This window comes from Phoenix dactylifera, chromosome 18 (assembly GCF_009389715.1).
Source record: "Phoenix dactylifera cultivar Barhee BC4 chromosome 18, palm_55x_up_171113_PBpolish2nd_filt_p, whole genome shotgun sequence".
NCBI lineage: Eukaryota > Viridiplantae > Streptophyta > Magnoliopsida > Arecales > Arecaceae > Phoenix > Phoenix dactylifera.
In genome coordinates this window covers 4596933-4624869 of record NC_052409.1, presented here as the reverse complement: position 1 = coordinate 4624869, position 27937 = coordinate 4596933, and the positions used below count along the sequence as shown (strand labels likewise).

General features: G+C 37.1%; 2 protein-coding genes across 3 annotated transcripts; one reads left to right on the top strand and one right to left on the bottom strand.

Annotated features, from left to right (window-relative positions):
• Positions 1-272: 272 nt before the first annotated feature.
• On the bottom strand, positions 273-1274 carry LOC120104405 (germin-like protein 5-1). Its single transcript, XM_039115471.1, has 2 exons — positions 1018-1274; positions 273-932 (listed from the first exon to the last, which is right to left on the bottom strand). Exons 1-2 carry the CDS (start codon positions 1133-1135, stop codon positions 388-390), a joined length of 663 nt encoding a protein of 220 aa, XP_038971399.1. The 5' UTR covers positions 1136-1274; the 3' UTR covers positions 273-387.
• Positions 1275-8628: 7354 nt separating this feature from the next.
• Positions 8629-27685, top strand: LOC103714045 (lon protease homolog 2, peroxisomal-like). 2 transcript variants are annotated; one of them, XR_005506822.1, is made up of 18 exons: positions 8629-8835; positions 9185-9294; positions 9381-9489; positions 10393-10562; positions 12114-12205; positions 12977-13156; positions 13358-13441; positions 14862-14989; positions 16050-16251; positions 16348-16554; positions 18132-18262; positions 18859-19072; positions 20231-20533; positions 20643-20837; positions 22711-22956; positions 23126-23227; positions 24563-24615; positions 27216-27685. XR_005506822.1 is itself a non-coding variant. In XM_008801177.4 (17 exons), the coding sequence occupies exons 1-17, from the start codon at positions 8729-8731 to the stop codon at positions 27297-27299; spliced, it is 2664 nt and encodes an 887-aa protein (XP_008799399.1). In that variant the 5' UTR covers positions 8631-8728; the 3' UTR covers positions 27300-27685. The 2 variants fall into 2 exon arrangements, 1 of the variants encoding a protein (XP_008799399.1); XM_008801177.4 differs by lacking the exon at positions 24563-24615 and having other exon boundaries at positions 8631-8835.
• Positions 27686-27937: the final 252 nt, after the last annotated feature.

Genomic DNA, 27937 nt, shown 5'->3' with positions numbered 1-27937 from the left:
AAATTAGTAACAATTCTCAATAAATTATTTTTTTATAAGAAAGATACAATCCTGACTCACTTATATGCGCACATAAACGTCCGTAGCCCGCTTATATGCGCACATAAACGTCTGAGCCCAACGCATCACATCGGCCGGGTAATGGGAAGGACAGGCATGGAACGTCTCAAATGTTGGATGGGGGAAAAGAAACGAAATCAAGTAAAGAAACAATTTTTTTTTACGAAATGATTGAATGAAGAATGAACAAACGGTATATTGCCTCCTGCTATCAAATTATTATACTAATTACCATATACACCTCCAACGCCCCTTTCTCTCCCCAGCTCTCCTCTCAGAAACCAAAGATCAAACATAAAGCAATAATGAGACCAATCTTTCCCTCGCTCACTTGTTTTTGGGGGCGAGGCGGGACTCGATCTTCTTCACCTCCTTGGTGCCAACCTGGAAGGCCGTGGTGAGGACGTGGTCGGGCACCGGCGGCGAGGCGGCGAACAAGGTGGCGGCGATGGACTGGGTGCCCGGGAGCTGGCTGCTGAAGGCAGAGATGACAGCGGCGGGGGCATCGGCGCCGTTGTTCTTCTGGAAGTGGACGAGGCCGCGAGGGAAGACGAAGACGTCGCCCTTGGTGATGGTCTTGCTGATGAGCTTGTTGGCGGTGGTGATGAAGCCGACGTCGAGGGTGCCGTCGAGGACGAAGAGCATCTCGGTGGCGCGGGGGTGGGTGTGGGGAGGGTTCAGCCCGTCGGGGGCGAAGTCGATGCGGGACATGGAGACGCCCAGGGTGTTGAGTCCCGGGATCTTCTCCACGTTGGCCCCCGTCACAAGGGATCCCATGGTGTTGTTGGTGGCGCCGGCGGAGGCTAATCCGTCGAAGAAGAAGTCATCCTCGGTCACGTTCGCCTTGCATTCGAATCCGTTCACCTTCATGGCTGCAGCACCCGATCCACAAAAGCATGTAAGAAGAGAAATATTGGAGTAATCAGCTGGAGAGGGAGAGAAGTGGGAGGGGATTACCGGAGTTGTGGTCGGCGACGCAGAGGTCTTGGAGCATGTCGGGATCGGCGGCGAGGGAGGGGGCGGCGAGAAGGAGGAGGAGGGTGAAGAGGGTGAGGAAGGAGGACTTGGTCTCCATGGTTGAGCTTGCTAACTGCTTGCTTCTTTGCTGCCGCTGGGTTTCGTTGGGAGACTTGACCCTTTGGAGGCACAAGAGAGGAGGAGGATGGCATTTATAAGGGGGTGGAGACGTGGAGCTGGGGAATAGAGTGGAGGAAGGTGCGATGTCAAGAGTAAAGGCATGGAAATTGCTAAAATCCTTGCAAACCAAGAAATTGGAAAGATGAGGAGAAAGAAATAAAACCGAATGGGGGCATTAACTGGTAACAATTAATTATTAACGACAAAAAGAGTTAAGGGGTGGTCTATTTTCCTCTAATTACCATATTTATGCAGGGATTTTTGAGGTTTTCTTTTTCAGTATGGTTTCAACGTGTCATGGAGCTTCAATATATGTGTAGAGATTATTTTTGTTTTAAAATTTTGATTTTATTAAAAATTAAGTTTAAATTTAGTAAGATGGTTAAAAATATCGAAATTTTTAGAACTAAAAATAAGAATTCAAGCATGTGGGTTATTATTTTTTTTGGTACATCGGCAGCTCACACTAGCCTCGCGTGGCACTGCCATTTAAATCAAAAAACAAAATACTACACAGAGGTAGAGAAATATATATAGAGCGGATCCATAGAATATCTTTAAAATGATGAGCAGCAAAAAAGATGATCCAATCGGTAGCTCTATTTATCTTCCGAAATACGTGCACAATGTGGGGGACATTACATTTTCTTAGTTGCTGCTGAATGTCCTCTAAAAGCATATGGCCGAGCACCCCCAACATATTAAAAATATGTGTGCATCTGTTCCATCTAGATAATTTTTTATTATTATTATTTACCATATTTAATGTGCGGGCTCTGTTTTTCTTTTTAAGAGTGTGGCTACAGGAGGAAGTCCGTTGCACTTTAATCCATCTATTATTAGTTATAGTGGTAAAGATTTTTCTAAATCCTAGATTTGATTTTCTTAGATAATTAGTCTTTTCTTACTATCAACTTGATCTCGTTAGTGAATTACAGATCAGAAATGCAACGAGCCAACAGGAATAGATAAGTGGAGAAATGAAAATATTAATAGTAGAACGGGCATAGCCATCAACCCAACCTATCACGGAGAGAGGCACGCAATTGATTACATTTTGTCCTAGCCGTATAAGTCCATCGTCCTTATAGTTTTAGTGCCGGTTCATACGCCTTAATCTAAGGACTCATTTGATTTACAAAAAAAAAAATCAAAAAAAATATTTTTTTATATATTTTATAAAAAAATTCAGATAAAATATGAAAAAATTCAATTTTTATCGGTTGAAAATAGGTGTAGTTTTTTTCCAAAAATATCTTTAAATTTCTAGATAGAATAAGATAAGATATATTCTTCTATTTAAAGTAAAATAAGTATTTTACATAATTTTTTTTTAAAAAATAGATGTTCAATCAAATATAAATTATTTTATAATATGTTTTTTTTAATAATCAATCAAACATAAAAAATTATTTTTTAAAAATATTATATTTTTGATACATAAAAAATATTTTAATAAAAAAAATCTTCTTGCAAATCAAAAGAACATAAGAACTATAATGCAATGTACTGTAAACAATAACATTAGCATTGTGATTTTGGGTGTCTGCCGCAAGCTTCCATTAACCTTCGCAACTAATGGGCCCCACGCTGTCTGCGGGTCTGGGTCAGCGTGCCGGACTCCGGGGCCCGGACGACTTCGCCTACTAAGTATGTTGACGGTTCTACCCTCCACTAGATCCACAAAATTACGAGGTTAGCGGTCCTCTGGCAGTCCGTCACGGGGGGTAAAAGTATCATTTCGCATGAAGGTTATTGTCGTGCGGTGCGGTCAAGTAACGCTGCTAAACTACGGCGAAGTAAAGGATTGGATTAAACGCGAAGACTGGGTGTATGCGTCCACGCCCCGAAAGCTTCCAGCGATCGATGGATGCCGAAGACCCGTTCAACCCCTGTAGACCGACCGGGCTGACTCAGGGTCGCACGGCCATTAGCAACATCCTCGTCGCCTCTTAGCCTCTTAGGGCTCGTTTGGTTCGCGGGAAGTATTTTCCCTCCTAGGAATATGATTTCTGAGAATCAGATTCCTAGAAAGAGGATACTTAGGAAAGTACTTTTGGCATGTTTGGTTAACCATGGAAAAGTGATAAATTTTCAAAATGCTTATGTTTGGTTGACCATCAATTTTCCTAGGAAAGTTATGCATAATTCCTATTATGCCCTTAATAAAAATTAGGTCTTTAATGCCTCTTTAATGCTGAAGGGTCTTTTTGGAAAAAAATAAAAAAAGGAGTATTTCTCACCTCATGGAAAAGTAACTTTCCCATGTTTCTCATGGGAAAGACTTTCCCATGAAATGTGGGAATCATATTCCCATGGGAATACAACTTTTCCATCTCTCTTTTGAAAACTCCAACCAAACAAGAGGCATTTCATTACTTTTCCGTTGACCACACTTTCTCCCCTTCTTTTCCTGCGAACCAAACGAGCCCTTAGTCCATTTCGTGCCTTGAAGTCCCATCGTTTTGCAGAAGGTTCCGGGTTCCACCGCCGTTACGCATTCATGAGTGTTGGCATGCTAAAATAAAATGAAAGAATACAGTTTGTCCTTGCAAAATTTCATTAAGATAATAATGCCCTTCTTTAGAGCAAGATTTAAAATAATGGTTGGGATAATGTTTATAATTTTTTTTTTATTTGACAGATGAGTTGTTAGACATTCCTCAAAGGACCAAGGTAATTAGGTGTTTAATTATTGTAACAAGAAATCCAGTGGCACCAACTTTTTTTTTTTTTTTTTGGGGTTAAGACTGGGCATTTCACATCGTTCTAGTATTACTGCGTCCAAATGAGTCAGAAAGCAGCAAAATATGAAAAACTCGTAGAGCAAACGTTATGTCGATCTAGAGCACGTTCTGGAGTAGTGAGTCATGAAAGAGACCATCCAATTTGTAGCTCTATTCGCCTTTCCGTAGATTTGTCTCGCCTTAAGAGAAATGCATCCTTTTGCCAAACTCTATATAGTGCTCACCTCCTTAGCCTATCTCTGGATCTAAGTAATCACCACAACAAAGTTGCCCTCAATCAGAATGGAGTTAGCTCTCAAGATACACCGAGCATAGCTAAATCCGGCTTAGGCAACTAACGTTTTTATGGGTGTTTGTTATTCCTCACCATAGCTAATAAAGACATTTATAACGGCCATTCTTTTATTTTCAAAAATTTAGTTCATAAGGCAAATAATGTAATGGTTTTTGAGAGTCCATTGCTTGGAGATATCATAACTACTAACATCTACTAGTAAAACATGAAGTCGGACCTCTTTGCTCAGCAATTAGAGATTTTAGATTTGACTCTCGGCTAGCACATTTTCATAAAACATGAATCCAAGTAATTAAAGTGTGGGAGGATCTTCTTCTATTTCCATAGATGATGGTTGACTCACCATTTTTTTTAAATAGAATAACAAAAAGAATGTAATTATCTTATAGGGCAGACTCGTGGCTTAAGAAGCCTTTGTGAGAGCAACCCTAAGCAACCTGAAAGGTAACGAAAGAGAAGCAAGATGAACTCCTCTGTAGTCAACACGAGCCTAAGTGCTATTATCCACCAATATTTTCCTTTTAGTTGTAAGTTATAAAGTAGGCAAGCTTATAATCCAACTTGCCGCAACTCCTTTTATTGTTTATCGCATGGCAGATGCAGTTAATTCATCCTAATGTCTCATATTGTTAGAATTTAGAAGAGTTAAACCCTATATTATTGTACATATTATTATTTTTGGATAATATTACTTAATATGATCATGAAATCAAGTTTATTGCGTCAAAGCTGCCAGTTTAGACCTAGTGGGTGACATTGAGTGACTTGATTGTCTGTTAGAAAGTTGGAACATCCGGGCCATGATTGGCAACAATTGGCAACCATGGGTCTCCAAAACAATTTATACTAATTTTCACCCCAAAAAAATCTTTTTTACTAATCAAACAACAATTCAAATTTCTTTTTAAAAAATATAGTCTCGTACGATGATCAAAACCATGGGTAAGCAATGTAAGGGGGCAATTCGATTATTATGTTGTAATGAAAAGAAAAGTTGTGCATGTGACGTGTTGCTTGTTGTTTTCAGATTGTTTTTTTTATTTTTGTTTATATATAAATTTGTAATGATTCTTGTACCAAAAAAAAAATGGAACCAGGAAATCAGGCATGTGGAGGAGTTTGGCGATTAGAACCATGTTCTGGTGCGAGGACTTCTTCTTCTTTTCTTTTCTTTTCTTTTTTTTTGTGCTGCTTTGACGGATTTTCCATACAATGCATATACGAATACACTCAATAAAATCAAAAAACACAAACTCGCGGAGTGCCTGTGACAGCTCCTCCTCTCCTGACCATATGATATATTCTGAGTGGTGGGCCGCATAGGCAGCCACCTAGTCAGCTGCCCCGTTGGCTTCTCTGAATACATGCTTGGTCTCGAAGGCCATCTCATTCCTCATCATCATCCTTATGTCCCAGATCAGGAGGTGGTCCGTGCTCTCGCCCCTCGGTCCCCTCGAATCCATCCGATGACCGTGGCTGAATCGCCCTTTAGGATGATCGAACTGGTTTGCAGCACCTGCCGCGCATGTTGAGAACCTGTCCAGACAGCTCGCAACTCCACCTCCGAAACCGACGTGTCAAACAACTAATAATTATCCATTGCCATCATTCTAGAGTGCGGATCTCGTATAACAAAACCTGCACAGCTCCGCTAAGTTGGGTTTGAAACCAAGCAATTAATTAAAATTCGTCTGCAAATCTATTCATGGCATTCACGGACAGCTGCCCACCTTGGCCCCTCTCCACTGGTTTTAGCCTCCATGGCCACCTAACTCCTTAAATAAAGAGGGAGAATATGAAGGGCGGGAACACGGGATGGTAGGAGCTTAACTTTAAAGCAGCTTCAGTTTAGTTTATGAGGGAAAAGAATGTGCCAAATGCGCTTCATACAAATCACGCCACATCCATTTACTGTTCAGTGACAGTATTTGGAAAAGTAAAAAAGTGGAAGAGCGGCCATTCTGCCTTGCTTAAAGTATTTGATCAACTATGACATGGATGTTAAAAAGCAGTGGAATCATGTGCATATCGTGATGAATATCATCTTATCCTTGTGTTGGAAATAATATGTGATTAGGGTTGAACATGTGCATTTGAATGAATATTGGCATATAAAATCTCTGGTGCGCGCACGCTCGTGTGTGTATGTATGTATATACATGTGCGCGCGCACGCGCGTGCGTGCGCGTGACAATAAGAAAAGAGGATTCTGTTTGTCATCCAATTTATTAAGATAATAAATATTAAATTAAGTATAGGCGAGATTCGAGACTGACATTAGTAATGACAAGCATCAACAATCTGGTCTATACCAATTAAAATTCATAGGGTTGCTTGAGAGTGAGGTTGAATTTTAATTAGGTGTGGATCAAGCTGGAGAAGGTTTGTGAAGTATACAATTTCAGAACATCTATAAAGAAGCAATATATATATATATATATATATATATATATATATATATATATATAACAATAGGAAAAGAAGATTCTGTTTGCACCCAATTTATTGAGATAATAAATCTAAAATTAAGTGGAGGCAAGACTTGAGACTGTCATTAATAATAACAAGCATCAACAATCTGGTCTGTACCAATTAAAATTGTGTGTGGATCAAGATAGATGCAGATCGCAACAACTAGGATCCTGATTTTAGAGAGGGTTGGTGAAGTAAACAATTTCAGAAGGTCTATAAAGAAGCAAATATGATAACTGATTAGATGGTAAGCCAGATTAGGATATTATTTAGATTCTTTACCAACTTCTGAAACTCCAAAGATCTTAACCCAAAACTACTCGTCCTTTTTTATATGAAATAGTTTTTATAATTGTTTTGGATTTGCCAATATAAACATCCCTATAGGCTCGTTTGGTTCATGGGAAGAGAAGAGGACAAAGTATGGTCAATAAAAATAAAAAAATGCCTCAATATTTGGTTGGAGATTTGAAAGGAGAGAAATAGAAAAATAGCTTTTTCGTGGAAATAAATTTTTAACATTTTATGGAAAAGAATAATCCATATGGAACATGAGAAAGCCACTTTTTTATGGGTTGGAATTGTGATATATTTTTCCCCAAAAAAATACACTTTTCTCAATAGCTATTTTTAATATTTAATCTTAAACTATTAAAAATATACTATTAAAAGTTAACACAATACAAAAAAGTTGTGGTAATTTTAATATAAAGATTATTAAAAACTATTAAAAATTATCACAATATAAAAAAGTTGTCTAACTATTAAAAATTGATAGAATTTTAAAAACTCAACCTAATAACTATTTTTAATAGCTATTTTTAAATATTTAAAATAAAATATTTTTAAATATTTAAACTATAGCTATTAAAATATATTGTGGTCTTTCTGGTGTTGAACCTTCAAAACCTCCAAACCTTGGTATTCCAGGTGGCTGATTCTAAAAATTATGCATGTAATATTTTTTTCTTACAATATCTTTATTAAGAGCATTACATATATTTTACATGACTTTCAGAAAAAAATAGGTGCTCAACCAAACATAAGCTTTTTTATAAAGTATGTTTCATATGTCATTTTTTCGTGATCAACTAAATATGCAAAAACTACTTTTTTAGGTATCATATACTTAGACATTAATTTTCTAATAAAATATTTTAATAAGGTAAAATTTTTTCCACAAACCAAACGGTCCCACGTGGACCATTCGAAACTCATTAGCTTAGCATATAAAGAAGCGGCATATGATGTACCTCCCATCAATTTGCTTGCTCTTTTGCCATCGACAAAACCTCCACCCATCTCACATAGGGGCTCCTAAATGCCCTCCTGAACGATGATGATAGATAGCTGGGGTTACCTCAAGAGTGCGAAGCCCTTCATTGTTGCCTTCATCTTGATGTCCTTTGATGTCCTTGAGATTGATAGGTGCCTTATCTCCCTCACCTCTTGGAGGTGCACTATCATTGTCAATAGTGGCATACAAGGTAACAAGGGGCCTGTGACCTTGACATTGTTGATGATATGGCGGTCGGAGGGGCTGGAGTAGTAGAAGTAGCATCTCGACTACGAGATGCCGCCAATGGATCGCTGGTCCTTTCACAAGCACTCCTCAATCGTCAACCTAATCCTTAATGATGGATCCAACTATCAAGCTTAGGTTGACCACTCTAATGGATGGCATACGTGATGGAGCTGCCATGCTGGTAGGGCTCTTCCATGGGTGGAGAGGATATGAGTAAAAAATGTTCTACCCGTATCGAACACTCCAGTGGAAAAGGGATTCGGTGGAGATTGCTATGGAGATGAGGTTCTTCTTATCCCCCATTTTCCTTTTGCCTAAGCAAAAAGGAAAAAAAAGAAAAAAAGAAAAAAAGAAAAAAAAAAAACCGGAACAGGATCGACTCGACTCCGTCCCGCACCCCTCGAGCGTTGACCCTTCTCTCTCTCTCTCTCTCTCCACTTCTCCTCTTAACCTCCCATTGGTGCCTTCGTCTCGTCCTTCTGAGTCGAGGGGATGGCGGAACCGGTGGATCTCCCGAGTCGCCTGGGGATTCTCCCCTTCAGGAACAAGGTCCTTTTGCCCGGTGCCATCATCCGAATCCGGTGCACTTCTCCGAGCAGGTGATCAATCAGTCAACTCTATGATTTTGACCGAATCGTTCTTTTAGTTTCCTTTGTTTTCTCTCAAACCTGATCTTCTTGCAGTTCCAAGGTTTTTTTGTCAATTTCTTTGAAAAGATCGCTTTTTGAAATGAGATTTTACAGCTTGTGATTCTTGCCGAGAAAACTACAGAGTTAGGGTTTTTGATATCCGGGATCTGTTTTGATACGAGTAATTGATGCTTTGAGGTGCTATGACTGCCATTCTGGTTTGTAAATTCGTCTATGGATCTGATTGAAAGCTCTGAAAATTTTGAGTGTGTTTTATTGTTTCTGGAACATTGTGGCGCTGAAATTGTATTGACTGCAGTGTGATGCTGGTGGAGCAAGAACTGTGGCAAAAGGAGGAGAAGGGTTTGATCGGTGTGCTTCCTGTCAGGGACACTGAGGCAGCAGCTGTTGGTTCTATGTTATCTCCAGGTGATTTGACTTGTTTTTCTTTCCCTATTCCGGATAATGTTGGTCGAGAAAAAAAATAATGCGTAGAAATTTTTATGTTGATTAAGGTGTGGGTAATGATTCTGGAGAGCGGAGTCTGAAGGGTCCGGCTGATGTATTGGATTCTCAGAAGCAGGACGGAAAGAACCAGCAAAAGTTGATTCACTGGCACAACAGGTAGGGTCTGCTAACGATGGCTTTTTTAGGGTTTGCTAACGGTGCCTTTTACTTTAGGTGATTTTCATATGAGGCAAATAAAGATCAATTGAGCCATATGCCTTTATCATTCTGGAAGGCTGCATGCCACTGATTCAAACTTTTGGCTCTTTCTGTTCATCAAGACAAGGAATATCAAAAGATTGGGAAAGCATAAGAAAAGTAATTTGCAAGCATAAAGGTGATGGATGGGATAAATTAAGTTTTTGGAAGTATATTGACGAGCCATGTTATTGAGGGATTAGGGTGGGTGAACCAAGTTTATGACCAGTGGTACTGTAAACATATTCATCTGCATGCCAGCAGGTATGACCAATAGATTGATTTTCTTGTACTGGTAATTGACAAAAAAGTATCACGAGAGGTAATCTGGTGGAGTTGAGAAGGAATGACATTCATTTTTTTTTTTGGAGAATAGAGTGGGCTAATAGCTACCGGAAGAAGTCATTCATGAAAATGTTACCTTCTAAGCCTCCATGGGTCCACATGATTAATTGTCTGTATCTTAGATGTGCGGTTAGGTGTTTCCTTTGGTTATGTGAAACATTAAACCATGCAAACTTAGAGAAACAAAAGCATGAAAACCAGCATCACTCAAGAAAAGAGAAATTAGTTTTATCTTTAGCTTGTCAGCCCAGTGCTGGACATCCCATTTTCCTATAGAGGAGGCTTTTGTCTGATCTACACTGTGCAGGTGGTTTCATGGATGTTTATTTTCATAAGAAAGTAAGAAAGAAACCTAATTGGGCAGTGCAATAATAATATGTAAATGTTCTCTTTGACCTTTTCTCTTCTCAGTCAAGCACCTTTAGTCAAACACATGGTGTACTTATCACATTCAATTAACTTGCTTTTCATTTCCAGGGGAGTTGCTGCAAGAGCTTTACATCTTTCTAGAGGAGTGGAAAAACCAAGCGGAAGGGTTACATACATAGTTGTTCTTGAAGGCTTGTGTAGGTTCAGTGTTCAAGAACTCAGTGCAAGAGGAACTTATCGTATGGCACGTGTCTCACGTCTTGACATGACAAAAGCTGGTAAGACTTTTTTTGGTACTTTTTGATATACTGTTTTTCTTTTCTCTAATTATATTTCATCCAGGTTCTCTAAATTCATAAACTGAAGGTTACAGCATTTTCCAGATTTTTTTAAAGCCATTTGTTAAATAATTTACATTTTTTTGAGTGGCATCGAATAAGCAGTCAACTCTTGCCAAACATGAATACAACTAAATAAGAACTTTGCTTTTTAGACTTATATATTCGAGTGATTCCAGCTTAAATGTATGAAGCACTCTTGGAATAATGGATCATCAGTAGCAGTAAGAGAAAGAAAATAAAGTTGTAAATATGGACAAATACATACTTATTTTGGTTGTTATAATAGTATATGGATTAATAGCTACGAAGATTACTTCTATTGGTTGTCATATGGAAACCTAGTTCTGTATTGAAGGACTTGCTAGTAGACAGATGGAAATTAATGTTATAACTCCACCAGAGTGTATTTAAGTTTTATTTTCTATAATTTTGTACATACTGCAGAGCTATTCCATTTAATGGACACCTAAAAGAAGATGTGCAAAGAATTTTTCATGCTAAGAGATTGCAAAGGATGATGTGGGATTGCCTAATTCCCTTTACTATTTTTGAATTTTTAACCTTCTATTGAGAAGGTTCGCAAGAAAGAAAATTCAGATCAAGCAATGAACATCACACTATTGTTTTCTGTGCCAGATTAATGGGTAATATCTCCTGTTCCTCATGCATGAGGGGTTAAACACAAACATATATTCACGTTATGGTAGCACTAAATCTAGATGATCATCATAAATAAAATAAGATCTAGACAATAATATGTTAGATCTGTAAGAAAATATTTGATATCGAAGGATTTATGGTTGGAAGCGCAATTGCCCACAGACTTACGTATTTCGGCCAAGTTGTCTCCAGAACAACTTTTCTTCTTCTTGCGTGTCTGTTGGGGGTGGGGGGAGGGGTGCTTGCTGCAACACAGCTAGAGCTTTTCTTTTTTTGTGATTTGATTAATCCTCACCATAATTCAGTCACTCCCTGCATAATACAATTAGAGGAAAATCTGGGAATGGAATTTTGCTGGTGGATGTAGAAGGATGGTTTTGATCTTTGCAATGGTTTGGGGGCACTTGCTTGGCAATAGTAATTAATTCTGTTATATCTAAAATAGAGTTTGATTCCAAACCTCCATGGTGGGTACATTTATAGATAATTACTAGAAAAACTTCGGGCCGTCCCTAGCTTTGTGTAGTCCAAATATCTCAATTAAGCCATACTGATTTTGGGATCTATCTCAGAACTTGTGTACTTTTTAACTTAGTGAAGTGTCCTGTTATCCTTCTTATATGAACATAGTTCCTAGTTGATGTTTTTAACTCATTGGTGTATCAATTGAGCTAGTCCATATAATCTGGAGAAATGAAAACTTGATGCAAACTTTGAAAAACTCTTGAATGACGTCGTATGATGTTGGTATTTCTTTGCTATCTGCTCTTAATCTCTTTCACAAACCAAGTTCTGAATGATGCACTTCGTCTTTTCTGCTTTGATTAGAGTTGGAGCAAGCAGAACAGGACCCAGATCTTATTTTGTTATCTCGCCAATTTAAAGCTAGTGCTATGGAGCTAATTTCTATTCTTGAGCAGGTAGAAGTTTGAATTTTAAATATATTCTTTCTCAATATCATTCAGTTTTCTTTAACAGCTTTGTATGCTAAATGTTAAAACATTGTCAGAGTGGGGCAAATTGAGGTTAATAATTAACTTATTTAGATGATTAACAAGGACTTAATTTGAACACATTGTTTAGTTGCTAAAATAATGTAGTTAATAATTTTGGAAAACTAGAGTTGTAGTTGTGCCTAGTGTTTGTTAAGTCCCGATATACATTGTTGACATGATATGGAGCTTTTGGGGTCTAATGGTAAGTTAATATGGTATCAAAGCCAGCCAATTTTATCTTTTTATTTTTCTTGAATCTTTTCTTCTCTTGACTCGTTCCCTGTTTAGACACTCTTGACTCATTTATGCCTTCACGTGCATGGTCTGGGCTTGCACATATTGGGGCTGGAGGAGGCGGGGGGTGGCGTTGAGGCCTGATATACATTGTTGACCCCATTCTTAATAGCTTAAGCTTTCGTGTCCATTGGTAAATTAACAGTTTGTTCTGCATCTTATTTCACATTGTTTTCAGTTATACGTACCAGTAATATATACAATGCTCCCAGTTTTGATATTGGTTCCTATTTGAGTTATTGAAAATATAACAACAATATATTTGAGTCTTTAGATGTTTCTACCTTCTCAAGTATTCAAAGGTTGCAGTCTGCCTTGTGAAAATACGTTTATGACACTTTTCAGTTATGTTGTCCATTATCGTTTACATTGTGACATGTGCTGTCTAATTACTGGTTACAGAAGCAAAAAACTGTTGGTCGGACAAAAGTTCTTCTTGAGTCAGTTCCTGTGCATAGGCTGGCAGACATATTTGTTGCTAGTTTTGAAATAAGCTTTGAGGAGCAGTTATCCATGTTGGATTCGGTTGACTTAAAAGTGAGGCTCTCAAAGGCAACTGAATTAGTGGATAGGCACTTACAGGTGAAGATAGATAAACTTGCTTTCCTGTATATGATTTCTTATCATAATGTATTCTTATTAATGATACAATACCTTTGAGTTTTAATCAGTGGACTGGTATATTCTAGATTATACAATATGGGACTTTTTTTTTAAATCTATTGTTCCTTGTTTCTCAAATATGCACATTATGCATTTAACATATGTTTATTTGCGGAACAGTCGATTCGTGTAGCAGAAAAAATAACTCAGAAGGTTGAGGGACAATTGTCAAAATCACAGAAAGAGTTTCTCCTGCGTCAACAGGTTTGTTTCCTAAAATAGCTACTGATGGTTTCATAGTGCATTTTTTTTCAGATTTAGGGCTTTGCCATTAATGGAGCATGAAACAACACTTCTTATTTGACGGGAAATTTGTTGACATTTACCATAGTGGATCGGACTTTTAACACCTTCTACATGTTTACTGGACTGCCCGAAGGAATTCTGCTTAGCGTTATATCATAGATTAAATTAGTATGTCTGTGCAAAAACAGTCGCTTCTGTTTATTTCTCTTTCCAACTTATTAATTATCATATCTTCGGTGAAGCTCATTCATGCAAATGAGACGATTTGTTTGTTTTTTTTCTTGTTTTTTTAGTGGGAGAATAAAGAATACCATATTGGTTAAGATGGTCAAGGCAAATATTATTGTAAATGATACACTATGGTAAAGAATTTTGGCAGATATTGGCTCCTAAGATGATTCAATATACGAAAAAAATTGTATAAGATTTTCTTTTCCTGTTTCCCTCCAAGAAACATATAAGAATGGTGGGCAGGATCTTATGACCCACAATATGGATTGGGAAAATATAGCGTGAAAATCAGTGTGTTGGAAGGGTAGTATCGCAGATAGTGCATTGGAAAAATATAGTGTTTGGAAAGGTAGGATCTTATGAGAATATTTGGACAAATGGTGGGTGGGCTGCTGAAACCAAAACAAGAGCTGAATGATAAAGAGTGTTCACAAGCAAAGGAGGCATCTAACTAGAGTGAACTAAATGTGTAAAAGCTTTGGAAGTGTGATGTTACTAAGGGGTAAGTCTTTATGTGAGATAATGCAAAACCGAGAGTTACATGAGTTTCCATTTTAATTCCTTGTCATACTTGATTAAATCTGTAGAAACAGAAACCACCACCATCACTTCACCTCAACTTTTTTGTTGGATAGGATGATAGATACTGCTTGCATGAACTGTTTTAAATGAACATTCAAAATGGAGAACAAAGAAGCAACCAACTTAGGGTCAAGGGTCGAGATCAAGAGAGAGGGTACCTCACTATGATTATAGACTAGTTGAACACATTTGTCATAAGCATACCAAATGGAGAGCAAAGAATCGAACAGCTGATATTCAGAATTGGAGAAGGTGGCAGAGGGTGGTTCATTATGCTAGCAGATAACTCTAATTAATTTCATTTAGTCATAAAAAATATAAAAAATGTTCTAAATGTCACCCTTTCTGACCATTTTCGGGATATGTTTGCAAGAAACTATTTTTCAGAAGTGCACTCTTGACTCGTACTAGATATAATTGTTAAACTTTAGAATTCCTTCTATTCATATCTTTTAGGCTTACAACATATTGGAAATTTTGTGTACTACTTTTTATTCCCTTTAGCGGTTATTGTTCAGATTTCTTGTTCCCTTGATTTATTTGCTCAATCTTGGAACTCCTCCAGATGAGGGCAATAAAAGAGGAACTTGGGGATAATGATGATGATGAGGATGATATAGCTTCCTTGGAAAGGAAAATGCAGAGTGCAGGGATGCCTCCTAATATCTGGAAGCATGCTCAAAGAGAATTGCGGTAAGCTATGTAGATTGCTCGTAAAATGCTTTTCATATCATGTTTAAACAATCATATGTTGTCACATCTGAGTTCCTGTTCAACTTGGGGGGAAAACAACACATTGGGAGTACTGGAAAACTCTCTTGTGCAATTTCCTTAACCAACATTAAAGACTCATTTGATGAATAGAATTCTTTGTAAACCTCTCCCCCTTCCTTTTCTCTCATGGATGTTTTGGATGTCATACTATGCTATCTGGGGCTAGCTTTGCTGGAGTTTTTCATGTGATGCAGGAATTAGTTGATGAGGGTATAGGATATTGTAACTTTGTAATATAAAGTATCCCAAATATTAGGGCTTTTGTGAGCTCCATTATGCATAATGTTGTTATCCTTCCCCATCTTATATAACCCCATTCCATCTATTTTACGTCTATAAACTGATAGCCTGACATGTTAGAATGTTGCGCAAGGAACACCTTAATCTTTTTGTTACTATGAAGACAGATAAAAAGCACAGTAGAAGAAACAACCTAAATTCTGAGATTCTTTCCAACTTACATGAAAATTGTATAGTGTATCATACAATTGTTGGGACTTTCTTGGTTCTAAACTCCGAGATTTAAACACTGGGTCAAATTGATGAGCTGGTTGGTTCTTATCTGGTCAGGGTTTGGATTTGATTTCTGGAGTCTTAAAACCATTATCAGTAAAGTTGATTTGTTTTATAGCTTCTAAAAAAGTTGTCATAATTACTATGCTTAGTAATCTGCTCCTATGTTTCACCTAAGCCAAACTTGTTATGATTTTAAGATAAGATTCAAATTTTTATGACATGGAGTAATGGGTGCATCAGTTATATTGCTTGTGGTTTGTACGTAAAAAAATTCTCCGGATTTGCATTTCGCTTGAACCTCTTCTTACTCTAGAAAATTTTGTAGTGGTTATTGCTACACCTTGAATCTTGGATTTCCTGAACTGGATGCTCAATGCATAATGTATTCTATCATAATAACAAAAGGATACACTAATTGTATTACTGATCTTGTAAGGTTCTAACCTTAAGTTTCTGCTTGTAGGCGACTCAGAAAAATGCAACCTCAGCAACCTGGATATAGTAGTTCACGTGTATACCTCGAACTTCTTGCCGATCTTCCTTGGCAGAAGGGCAGTGAAGAACGTGAAATTGATCTCAGAACTGCCAAGGAGCGTCTTGACTGTGATCATTATGGTCTGGTCAAAGTTAAGCAGCGGATTATTGAATATTTAGCTGTTTGGAAGGTTGATTCTGTAACCTTTTCTATGGCATCATTTTTGCATGTTTTAAGTAGTTATTGCATCTGTTATTGTGACTGATTTTAATCAAATGTACTGCAGCTTAAACCTGATGCCCGAGGCCCAGTGCTTTGTTTTGTTGGCCCTCCAGGTGTTGGAAAGACATCATTGGCATCATCAATTGCAGCTGCTTTAAACAGAAAGTTTGTTCGGATATCTCTTGGTGGTGTCAAGGATGAGGCTGATATCAGAGGTCATCGAAGGACATATGTGGGAAGCATGCCAGGACGTCTTATTGACGGATTAAAGGTTCGCCCTGGAGCACTGCTAAATAATTAGTTTATCAAAAGTCATCTTGCTAACTAATCACATCAACTTCCACCTAGTTATGGTCTTTTTTTTAAAAAAACATTCTAAATGCAATTACTTGCTAAGGAGAAATGACATCTGTATTTCAATTCAGTTGTTCCAGATATGTTTTTTATTTTAAACTGGATTCTGTTAATTGTTAAAAATTCCTCAGAATTTGTAATACAGATGTAATCTTACAATATTGTGTTGCATAATTGAATAATAGTGCAATCTAAAATTTGTGAATGTGAGGTTTTATAGTACTGTCCTATTACTTGGCTATTTCAATATATGATTACATTCATGATTAAATTTTCCAGCCAATTAATTTGGTCAAAACGCCATACGATGCCGCTTGCCTTCCTTGCAGAGTATAGCACCATTTTTTAAGATTATAATTAAAACCTAATTTATTTTGTTTGAACTTGCATTCTCATATGTGCGCATTGATGATATTGTAATCATAATTATAATGTTGATAGTGATTTTGATGATGGGGATAAAGGAGATAAGAATGAGGATGACGACGACGACGACAACAACAACAAAAGCCCAACTAGTACTGGTTATGGTGTTGCACACCTATGGGCATTATGTAGCTATGAACACTTCAAGCATTTTTCTGAATGAACCCTATTCTTACAAATTGGATCATAGAATCTTACAAGGGTCAAAGAATCTGATTGCTCATATACTTTTCCTGCCTCTGAGCCACATGTTCAACACAGAGATATATAACAGAAAGAGTTTCCAGGAATATTGTTATGAGACTTAATGTTAGCTCAAGGTCCTTATGGATCTATATTTCGGTGGACCAAAAATGTCTATGAGATATGCTTTTCCTATGGATTATCAATGCAGGTGTTTTGGCGTTATTGATGGTAGATGTTTTGTACATTTTATAGCTTGACTATTACTATATACAGAAACATATTGACATTTAATCTACCTCCATTACTTTAATAAATCAGAAACTTTGGCATATGCACGTGACCTGAGAGAAATGGAGATGTGGAGTGTGGAGCATTGTGAATGCACTCTTCTGGTATTTGGGTTATACTGTAGAATAAATGTATATAGATATACAAAAACATGAATAGACAAAATGTAACTTCAAATTATTTTAAGGATAATCAAATCTAAAAAATTCTTTCTGTGTTATAGACATATTCTTAACCCTTTAAAACATATGTTCTGTAAGGGAAATGTTGAACATAAAGACTCCTAAAACTAATTCTATCTTAAAAATTTAAAGGGAGCTAAAATACTCGGTCCTACCACAGAGATCCAGAGACTGACATCTCATACTTGACACATGATTGATTGGCATTCAAGGTTCCATCTAAAGCAAACTCCTTCATTTCCCAAGGTTGAGCAGTCATGGTTTAATTTTATTTTGCCGGGAAATTTCTTGTGCATAGACATAATAGTCATGGTATTCTTTTGTATTCTTTATTAGCTACACCTCCTTTGTTTTGAAACCATTTGCTGACTGCTTCTATTGACATGTACATTTTTCTTGTCTCTAATTGCAGAGGGTGGCTGTTAACAATCCAGTTATACTGCTTGATGAAATTGACAAGACAGGTTCTGATGTTCGTGGAGATCCAGCATCAGCATTATTGGAAGTTCTTGACCCAGAACAGAACAAAACGTTCAATGATCAGTATCCTTTCTGATATGGGAAATTCTTCATATGATGATCTTTATGCTTATATGACTAAAACATGCTTGTTAATTCTCATAGTTAATGATTCTATCTAAACACATTTATTTGTTATTCAGGATTGTATAGTTCTTATCGTGCACAGAAATTGCGGTCAGGACTTGTTTTGCACCAAACTATTCAGAACACCAAATGCACAAAATTGCCCTCTTGAGTACCAAGCAAGATATATAGGGTGCATTAAACATGGACATATGCTTGAACAATTTTTTGTTCTGCTGTTTTGTGTTTAGGCTCGTGTCCTAAACTGAATAGTTTTTTGCAAGTTTCATGTATGGATACTGCAACTCTGTATAGTTTGAGCTCAGTGGTTGTTGGAAGATATTATATCCACCATTTGTTTTCATCTTGTAGATGGATTTTCCATCAAATGTCACATTATGTTTTAGGAAATTGCTAATAGTTGTTATATAGGATTGGTGTTTATGCGAGGTAACAGTATTGTTTGAAGAAATTGAATTTTTTTTTATCAAGTCAAGAAAAATGATAAGAACCTCATCTTATTATGCAAGTTTTCCTTAAATTGTGATCACCAGCTATTTGAATGTTCCATTTGACCTGTCAAAGGTAATTTTTGTTGCAACTGCAAATAGGGTTCAGCCTGTTCCTCCGGCACTATTAGATAGAATGGAAGTCATTGAACTTCCTGGTTATACACCTGAAGAAAAGCTAAAAATAGCAATGAAGCATCTTATACCGCGAGTTCTAGATCAGCATGGATTGAGCTCTGAATCCCTTCAGATCCCTGAGGTATGATCCTGTTACTAAATAAACTTTCTTATTAGACAGCCTGCATATGCGGAAATCCTTTTGTCGTTAAGATATTACATTATGAATGTTTTTCAAATTTCTTTTGCTAGTTCTTTTCTAATATAATAAATTTTCTTATACCATGCTGTTGACAAGGTTTATAAGCAAAACTCCTGTCTAATCTCATTTTCATATTTTTCATAGAACTTAAATTAGTAATACTTAGTTAATTGAGAAGAGTTTTTCATAAAGGACAGAAGATTAAAAAAGCTTGTGTTTTTTCCCCTTTCCAAATGTCATACAAGTTCATTGCATGGGGATTGTAATAATCTTCCAGCCTATGTGTGCTCCGAGACCTACTTCTGCCTTCTGTTTGTGAACCCCTTCAAGCTTACCCAGTCTGCAAAGACTTTTCAAAGAAAGTTGCAAAGAAATTTTTCTATATGTTTTGGAATGTGGAAGACAGCTGAAGAAAAAAGGTTGGGAAGTTTAGTGGATAGTTTTAGCTGGCTGTAGTCTTTCTTCTATAATGAAATGGGTTTTACAATATACAGCTTGTTTCTTAACTTTGTAAATCAGACACTAGGGCATAGTAAGAAAAATTCATCTTGTGGCTAGGAAATTTAAATTATTTAAAAGGAAAGTCATTTTTTTTGGGGTTCAAGGGGCTGTATGCTTCAAATTGGTAAGACACTTTCTTCTGTAGAATAGACTGCTTGTTTCTTTATGTTGTCTGCTAGTTAGATCTTATATGCTGGGCTCACAATTAGATTTGTGAATCAATTGCTTCTGAACATCCATGATGGCTGAAAACAGGCATATCTTAGATCACCATTAACCATCAACAAATATCCTATATCCTGTTACTGGTGACAGGTTTTATGAATCATTTCTTGTCCACTAATTCCTTAATACAGAGATGTCATCTGTTTTATGAATCATTAGCATAACCAATGTTGGAATGCTTAAGCATTTTTTCTTATTCCTCATTGTTTTGATTTTCCTAAGATAGTTACTGCGCTTGATAGTTCTGCAATTATGTCATCTTTGTATGTGTATAGGTAAATAATTTCAATTTCTGTTGTGGCAATTTTACTATCCTCTATTTCATCTGTGTCAGTATCATGATTCATTTGTCCTAACAATCTCTTTGAGTAGGTGATTGTGAAAATTATAATTCAGAGATATACTAGGGAAGCTGGTGTGCGGAATCTTGAAAGAAAATTAGCTGCCCTAGCTCGTGCAGCAGCTGTCAAGGTTGCTGAGCAAGACTGCATGGTTCAACTTAGCAAAGATGTGCACCCAATGACAAGTTCACTACTGGATGAAAGACTTGCTGGTGGTGCTGAAGTTGAGATGGAAGTTATTCCTCTGGGTGTCAATGGCCAGGAGATATCAAATACTTTCTCAAGTACCTCTGTCCTGGTTGTAGATGAGGCTATGCTGGAAAAAGTTCTTGGGGTAGTTACATTTTTAAAGTTTGGGGCCACTTTTTGGAATTTTATGTTTCTTATCTGAAGTTTTCAATTTTGTTAAGTATTTATGTGCATTGTTGATCTGGGAATTTCAGCCTCCTAGGTTTGATGATAGAGAAGCTGCAGAACGTGTAGCAACTCCTGGTGTATCAGTTGGACTTGTCTGGACATCATTCGGTGGAGAGGTTCAATTTGTTGAAGCCACAGCAATGGCGGGGAAGGGAGATTTGCATCTCACTGGACAACTAGGAGATGTTATTAAAGAATCAGCACAAATAGCTCTTACATGGGTACTTTTTGTATCTTATTCCTTTAGCAGTACCTCTCAAAGATGTATGATGATGCCTTGTTCAATGTGGCAATTTGGCTGTTATGTATCCAGTCTGTTATGATTAGCTTAACGTCAAAAAGACCAAGGTCCCACGAATACATGACAAACAGATTAAGATGCTGCTTCTTAACATGTATGAACAAAAAGGAGGTCATGAAACAGCATCCTCATTGTGCTGATCATAATTTATAGTAGAAATACTTAACCAAACACACAAAATGATGATAGTTTTGTAAACTTTTTTTCTTGTTTCTAGCTGAGTGTCTTCAAGCAGATTCTTGCGCGTTCTACATAAAAATTTTAAAAGTTATTTAACTTGAGATCTACATTATTAACTGCATGATTGACGGTTAATTAATGTACCTTTTCTCCCACTAAAACTAATAAGCAGATGTGTGATCATAAAATGAATAAATAAAAATAATTTCCTGAGAAAAGCATTCCTATTTTGCTGACTTATGTTATATTAGAATGTCAGCACATGATCTAGCAATACATTACATGTTTGGTTTTCTCATTTGGATTATACACATGAAAAGAAATGATCAGATTTGTAAACATCCTTTCTTGTTTCCCTTGCTGAGTGTCTTCTTGAACTTACAAAATTCTACTTCTCTCACAAAATTATACATATTTAAAAATCATTTTTTTGTTCATTCTACTCATGTACTGTATGATTGATGCCTCTAATATAAGGTCGCTCCCTTTCTTCCACCGAAATGAATCGCCAGATATGATACATGTGGGGTATAGGTTGAAGAATGAGACATAAGAGAGTCCTAGCTTGGTTTCAATAGATTTTATCATAATTATAATCATCCATCACTTAATTTTCCATGTTGACCACATCAAGTGCTGGTGGAATGGCTTGTTTCAGGTGGAACTCTGACAAAGAATTTGAGTACATGTATAACAGGGGTAATATATTTGGTACAGACCTACCAAAAATGTGTATCTGCAGCTTGTTTTTGGTGCAAGGGTTATCACTGAAAATCAAGTAAATAACAGTTGTGATCTTGTCTATCATTTGTTGAGGGGAGAAGGTTCTGCTAAAACATCTCTATTCAAACTGTCTAGGAGGGCATAGTGTAAAGGGATGAAAGCAAATTGGTTGCGCCATATGTGATTAGTGAACCTTCAAGAACTTTTGGTCTTATCTTAGAATAGAGAAGCTAGGTTAAGTAAATTGTTATTCTTTAATTATCTAGTGGGGCAGCATGTGAATAGAAAGAGACTACATGACCGGGGCAGCATGTGAATAGAAAGAGACTACATGACCACACCATATATCACTGGCAAGCCTTTCAAAAGTTTTATTTTAATACTCGAAAGTCAATGAAATCTAATTTTGATTAATGTATTTATCCATTCTGCCTAGGCAGTTAATAAATACCAAATCTATTTTCAGCCAGCGCCACAGCTGGGGGATATATGTTGTAGATTTGTTTTCCTTGCCCCCCTTTCCCCCTCTTCTCCTTTTTTTTTTGTTTGGTAATAAGGCCAATCAAACATGAAAGCTTTTGCATGCTGAGAAAAAAAAATAAAGAGTTTTGATATCATCCAGCTGCATTGTTACCAATAATCTTGTACATATCTGTTGATCAGCATATTGGGATAATATTTTGACACGTGTGACAGTTTGGACATTTACTTGCAAAGGATGGAAGGGGACTAACTTAACCTTTTCCTTTCAAATCAAGACTTCACTTCTATTAATTTCTTGTGTCGTGCATCAATTTCTTTTGAAAATAAATTCTTTGATTCTTTAAGAGTGGTAATTGATATGCGAAAATTTCATCTTAAGCTCTATAGCTCATTCTTGATTTCCTCAGGTAAGAGCAAGAGCAGCAGATCTGAAGCTGTCAGCTGCTGGGGAAATCAGTTTGCTGGAAAATCGAGATATTCATATACATTTTCCTGCTGGCGCGGTTCCGAAGGATGGACCATCAGCAGGAGTTACTTTGGTAACATCACTAGTATCATTGTTCGGTCAAAGAAAAGTCAGAGCAGATACTGCAATGACTGGAGAGATGACTCTGAGGGGCCTTGTGTTACCTGTTGGTGGTATCAAAGACAAGGTAACTGCTAGCCCTTTTATCTGTCTGCCTTTTTATTTTTCTATTAACTTATATAATTGTACTGGTATAAAGAGTCTTCAAACATTTGTTTCTGATGTACTATTTGTTGGATTTGATGGCATTTTGTATAGAAATGAGTCTTCTAATTGTTATTTATTTGAATCTTAAGGTCTTGGCAGCACATCGGTATGGAATCAAGAGAGTAATTTTGCCGGAACGCAATTTGAAAGACTTAGCTGAGGTACCATCAGCCATTCTTGCTGGCATGGAGGTAGTTATCGAACCTTGAAAGTTATCTTTGGCTGGAAGTTACTTTCTCATTTAAATATGTTACTTCATATCACATATTATCCACAAAGAGGCAGAAATATCTTGAAGTGGTATATCAGCATGATGTTTATTAAGGTTGTTGATGAGCTCATCAAAAGACTTATTTAAGAAAAGGGTCAGGAGAAGAGGTAGAAATTCATAATAGAACTTTGGTGACTTAGAAGGAGATGTGCTGGAAAAAAGATGGATGGAGGTGCAATCGCACAGGATTCTTTTTCTCATGGCAGAAGTTAGAAGCTTATTATTTGAAAATGTTTGGAGGCTACTAGAGGTGGTTTCCATAGCGATAATTTTTCTCATCTTGGTTATTGTATATTATCATAAGTGCTTGAATATTAGATTATATTCTCTTAGTTTCCTGTTTTTATCAGTGAATTCTGATTAAGGTGGCATATTATGGAGGAATCCCATGAACTATTAAACTATGTGCTTATCATACTTGAGTCTTATGCGAAATGAGAAGTGTAGGACCTACCGTAAGCCGTGTTGGTGGAAAGAAGTCGTAATGGAATATCCTGCATTGGGCTTTTGTTGATTAAGGTGTTGGACACAGTTTTCATTATGAAAGTACATGTTAATGCATGAAGATAGATGTATTATCAGGTGGATTGCAAAGTAACAAGTGATTGAACAGAGTCGTTAAAAGAATTTTCACATATAACCCCCTACCTATCATTGATATACATACGAATCTTGACTTTCTGATAATTAAGTAGACACCCTTAACAAATTAGTCCGGGGTATTTTCACATCATTAAGTAGACACCCTCAATTTTATAGAATATTTATTCACATCATTGAATCCCATGCACATACCTGTATCCACGTCCCTATGTGATTAGCTAATTTATTTTCGAAGAATATGCACGTCCATATAATGTGGTCAGATTTGCAATGTCTTTAAGTACATTTTCAGAATATAGTTTTCACAAGAATCTTAGAGGGGAAAAGTGATGTTCATTTCCAATTTGTAGGAGACATGTAATGGATTGGATTTCCTTTAGAGTTTAAAGTTTAAACTATGATCTACTTCGGATTTTTCTCATAAGAAAGTCGTGTGGTGCCTCCCCTTGCAAATTGTTTTAAACATTAAATCTCTAGAACATAAACAAAGTATTATGATATCTTAACTATTTTTAGACCTTGTATAATACAAGTTGTATTTGCTTCCTAGTTCCTACAGTATCATAGGTTCCTTTCTATGGCCATACAGTCAGCTAAAAGTTTTTTAAGTTTCTTCTTTACTGTCATTAGTCTTCTTTGGTCACACCTACAGTGATACAGAGATTGAGAGTTGAAGTGGGCAAGGCTCAAGAGTGTTCAGCCTAGGTACTAACCATTTTCTGCCTATCAATTTCAATTATGGACAATTATTATTGCATATCGACAATGAAGAAGATAAAGAGGCACACTTTTTTCTTTTCTTAAATTTCAGCGATACCTGTTCACATGCACCCACAAACCAGGGTATTGGACTGCCGCCCACCCCAATTGCACATCAGTCGTGGCCCTCTTTTTAGTCTTTGCTCTCCTTGCACTGGACTGCCGCCGCCACCTGGCACTTGGACGTCGACCACCCTAACCTCTTTGTCCTTGTTTGCCTAATCCTGCTCACTCTGCATGCTTCTGCATCCTTCTCGGCTGGTCATGGTTTGGGTTGGGGAATAGTGATGCAGAGTTGGTGGTGGTAGGGGTGGGGGTTAACTCTCTCAAAAGAAGCCCAGCCTGATGCAAATAGAATACCTTGGAAGGGACAATCCACCATTTTAATATTTAGAATGTGGCATTATGTTAGATTTTGTTTCAATAGATTTTGTGTCTTTTAATGGCTAGACTGGTTCGCAGATTTTACTTTTTGCTAGCTTTGGTTATTATCATTTATGTTCAATTAAATAGTGAGGGATAAATGGGGGCCATAATGATGGAATAGTGAAGCTAAGCAGTCATCTCCATTATCGTACTCCAACTCTACTGATCCACCCAAATTTGATCCCCGCTCATTCTTTTTGCCTGCAGCTCTTCATAAGGTGTTTAAATCTTCAACTTGTCCTCCCATCCTCTTCTACTCTCTCCGACATTTGCAACCTATTTGCTCTTGTATAGTAAGGCTAACCATACTCCATCATATTGTTGCTTTTGCTGCTGTCTATAGCATAACTCCTATGGGAAATAGTTGCGTCTTCATCAAGATTGTGGTTCTCCAAAATAATCCTTGAAAAATTCTGTCACTGATAGGGGAAATTTGATTTGCACATTACGTGCCACATATATCTATGCTGAATTTGTGAGGCACACTATCTCTGCATTTTTGAACTTGTATTGACATGACATGTGAAATCATGATCACAAACGTGGGATTGAAAATTAATATGCCAAGGGCAAAAATTTGCAGTTTTGCCAAACTTTTAAAGAGGAATTTTGGGAAATGTTGAAATTAGAAAATTAAAGAGCGGAGGAAAAGTAAATTCCAATTAAGTTTACGATACTTCTAGAATAGTTCATCAAACACATACAACAAAAAAAAAAAAACTATTCCATTGAAATTAACGAGGTTTCATAAAATTTTCCATTTAGTCTGGATAAATTATCAGGAACAAGCTAATCAAAATAAAGTCGAGTAATTATATAATTTTTGTTATGTGGGATGATTTTATTACAAAGAGTGGAAGTAAATAGTCATGTATCTAGAATACTGCCAGCATGTATAAGTACATTGAATATCTCCCTTCAACCCTAAGAATAATTGTATGAAAATTTCAATGGTTTTAGGAGGGAGTGGTTATCTTGTAGAGTGCGGTGAACTGGCTTTTATGGGGACAGCCATTTGGGAGCTTAGTGGATGTGAGACGTAGGGAAACTTTAAATGATACAAATTCACTTTTGATTTGGACCAATTTTGGCAGGGAACATTTACTATTTTTTATGCTATCAGAAGTTCTCCTGTTCCATGCTGATGCTATAGTTCGATTACCTCTCTTCTATCTTGATGTTGGATATTTTGAAGGTCAGAGGTGAGGGCAACCTGAGAGGAGCTGAAGTATGGTTGCTTCTTTCTTTGGCAAGTGACTCTGGGGGTTGTTAGAAAAAGTCCTTTCTTCATCTTCATCTTATTTTAGTAGAGACATAATTGATTACTTGCGGTTGGTTGGTGGAGTTGTTGTGACCTAGTTATGGACTCAATAATAGACTGGTCCTGCAAAACTTATTTGCATCATGCTGGTGCAAGGAGGTGTGCTGAAATCTGGATCACATTCTCTGGACGCTTTGCAATCTGCAGGAGCCCTTGTTGGAACTTGGATCACATACCTCTAATAACATTCCATTTTCTAATATTTCCCTTGTTTCCCCTCTATTGCCACAATTTTTTATGACCTAATTCATAAACTGCCTCAGATGTTTGTGTGGCTGAGAAGTATGCCCTGTGCAATCAACAAAAATAATTTGTTTGATATAACTGGCTATGTAGGAATCATATGTTAGATGTAATTTGTGCTCATTTGATGCCCTACCATGCATATCCTTATACATCAAAATCATCATGTCTATGGGCTTGTTTGGTACTCGAGCTCCTATCCTTTTAGTGCCACGAAGTAAAGCTAATTATAGGTGCATATTGCACATATTGGATCTAGGGTCATTTCTATGAAAAATGAATGATAGGGTTAACATGAAAATGCTGTCATTGGGCACGAATCTGCCCTTGAGATGGCTAATGCTCCGTCGAACCTTGATCATCATATTGCCTAGGCCACCATTACAAGGCTGTTTAATATGCAGTTTTTTCTCATTCTTTCTTGCAGTTACAAACATTGAATTGATTGATTAAATCATGCTTATGTTCCAGAATAGCTGGTTTGCATAGAACTCTTTTTAGCTGGAAGGAGAGGGCTCATTGCTGGCATCATTTGTTCTGAATTTTCTTTCAACAGATTTTGCTTGTGAAGCGCATCGACGATGTACTGGAACAAGCTTTAGAAGGTGGATGCCCTTGGAGACAACACTCAAAGTTATAGCATTCTCCACCTCTTCAAAAGAGTGCATGATATCGGACTTGTTGGCTCAAACCTGCATTTAGGCTTGCGGAGCCGCATCATGGTGAATGGTGATTGAACATTATTAAATTTCCTCCTCTGCCATCAAGCAAGGTTCCGAGGAAACTGTTGTCGATGATCTATAGCCAAGCTCATCAGTTTAAATGAAGGCTAGTCGATGCGACTACAGAAGTGTATGTCTCAAAAGGGGAGCATGAAAGCAGTGGCTTTTCCAGTTTTTCTATTTAATCAAACTGGTAATGCAAGCTTGTGTACCTTATAAAATTTAATTACTGAATGTACACTAATCTATCACAAATTTTACGAGGTAATTTGGAATATATCGGTCTATATTTTATTTTTGGCAAGCGAATTAAAATTAACTCTATAAGTAGGGGGCAGCAGTGGGTCATATTTTGGGAAGGTTCAAATCCCTCAAGGTCTTAGCCCGTACTCTTGTTTGCGCCTTTTACAAACTTTAAAAAGAGTGCGTGCGCAAACACGCCCACGCATGAACGAACGGGAGAGAGAGAGAGAGAGAGAGAGAGAGAGAGATAATGTGGAGAAGAGAATCGATTGATCTTTATCGTAACTTCAATTTTTTAGTTTTTTTGTTCTTT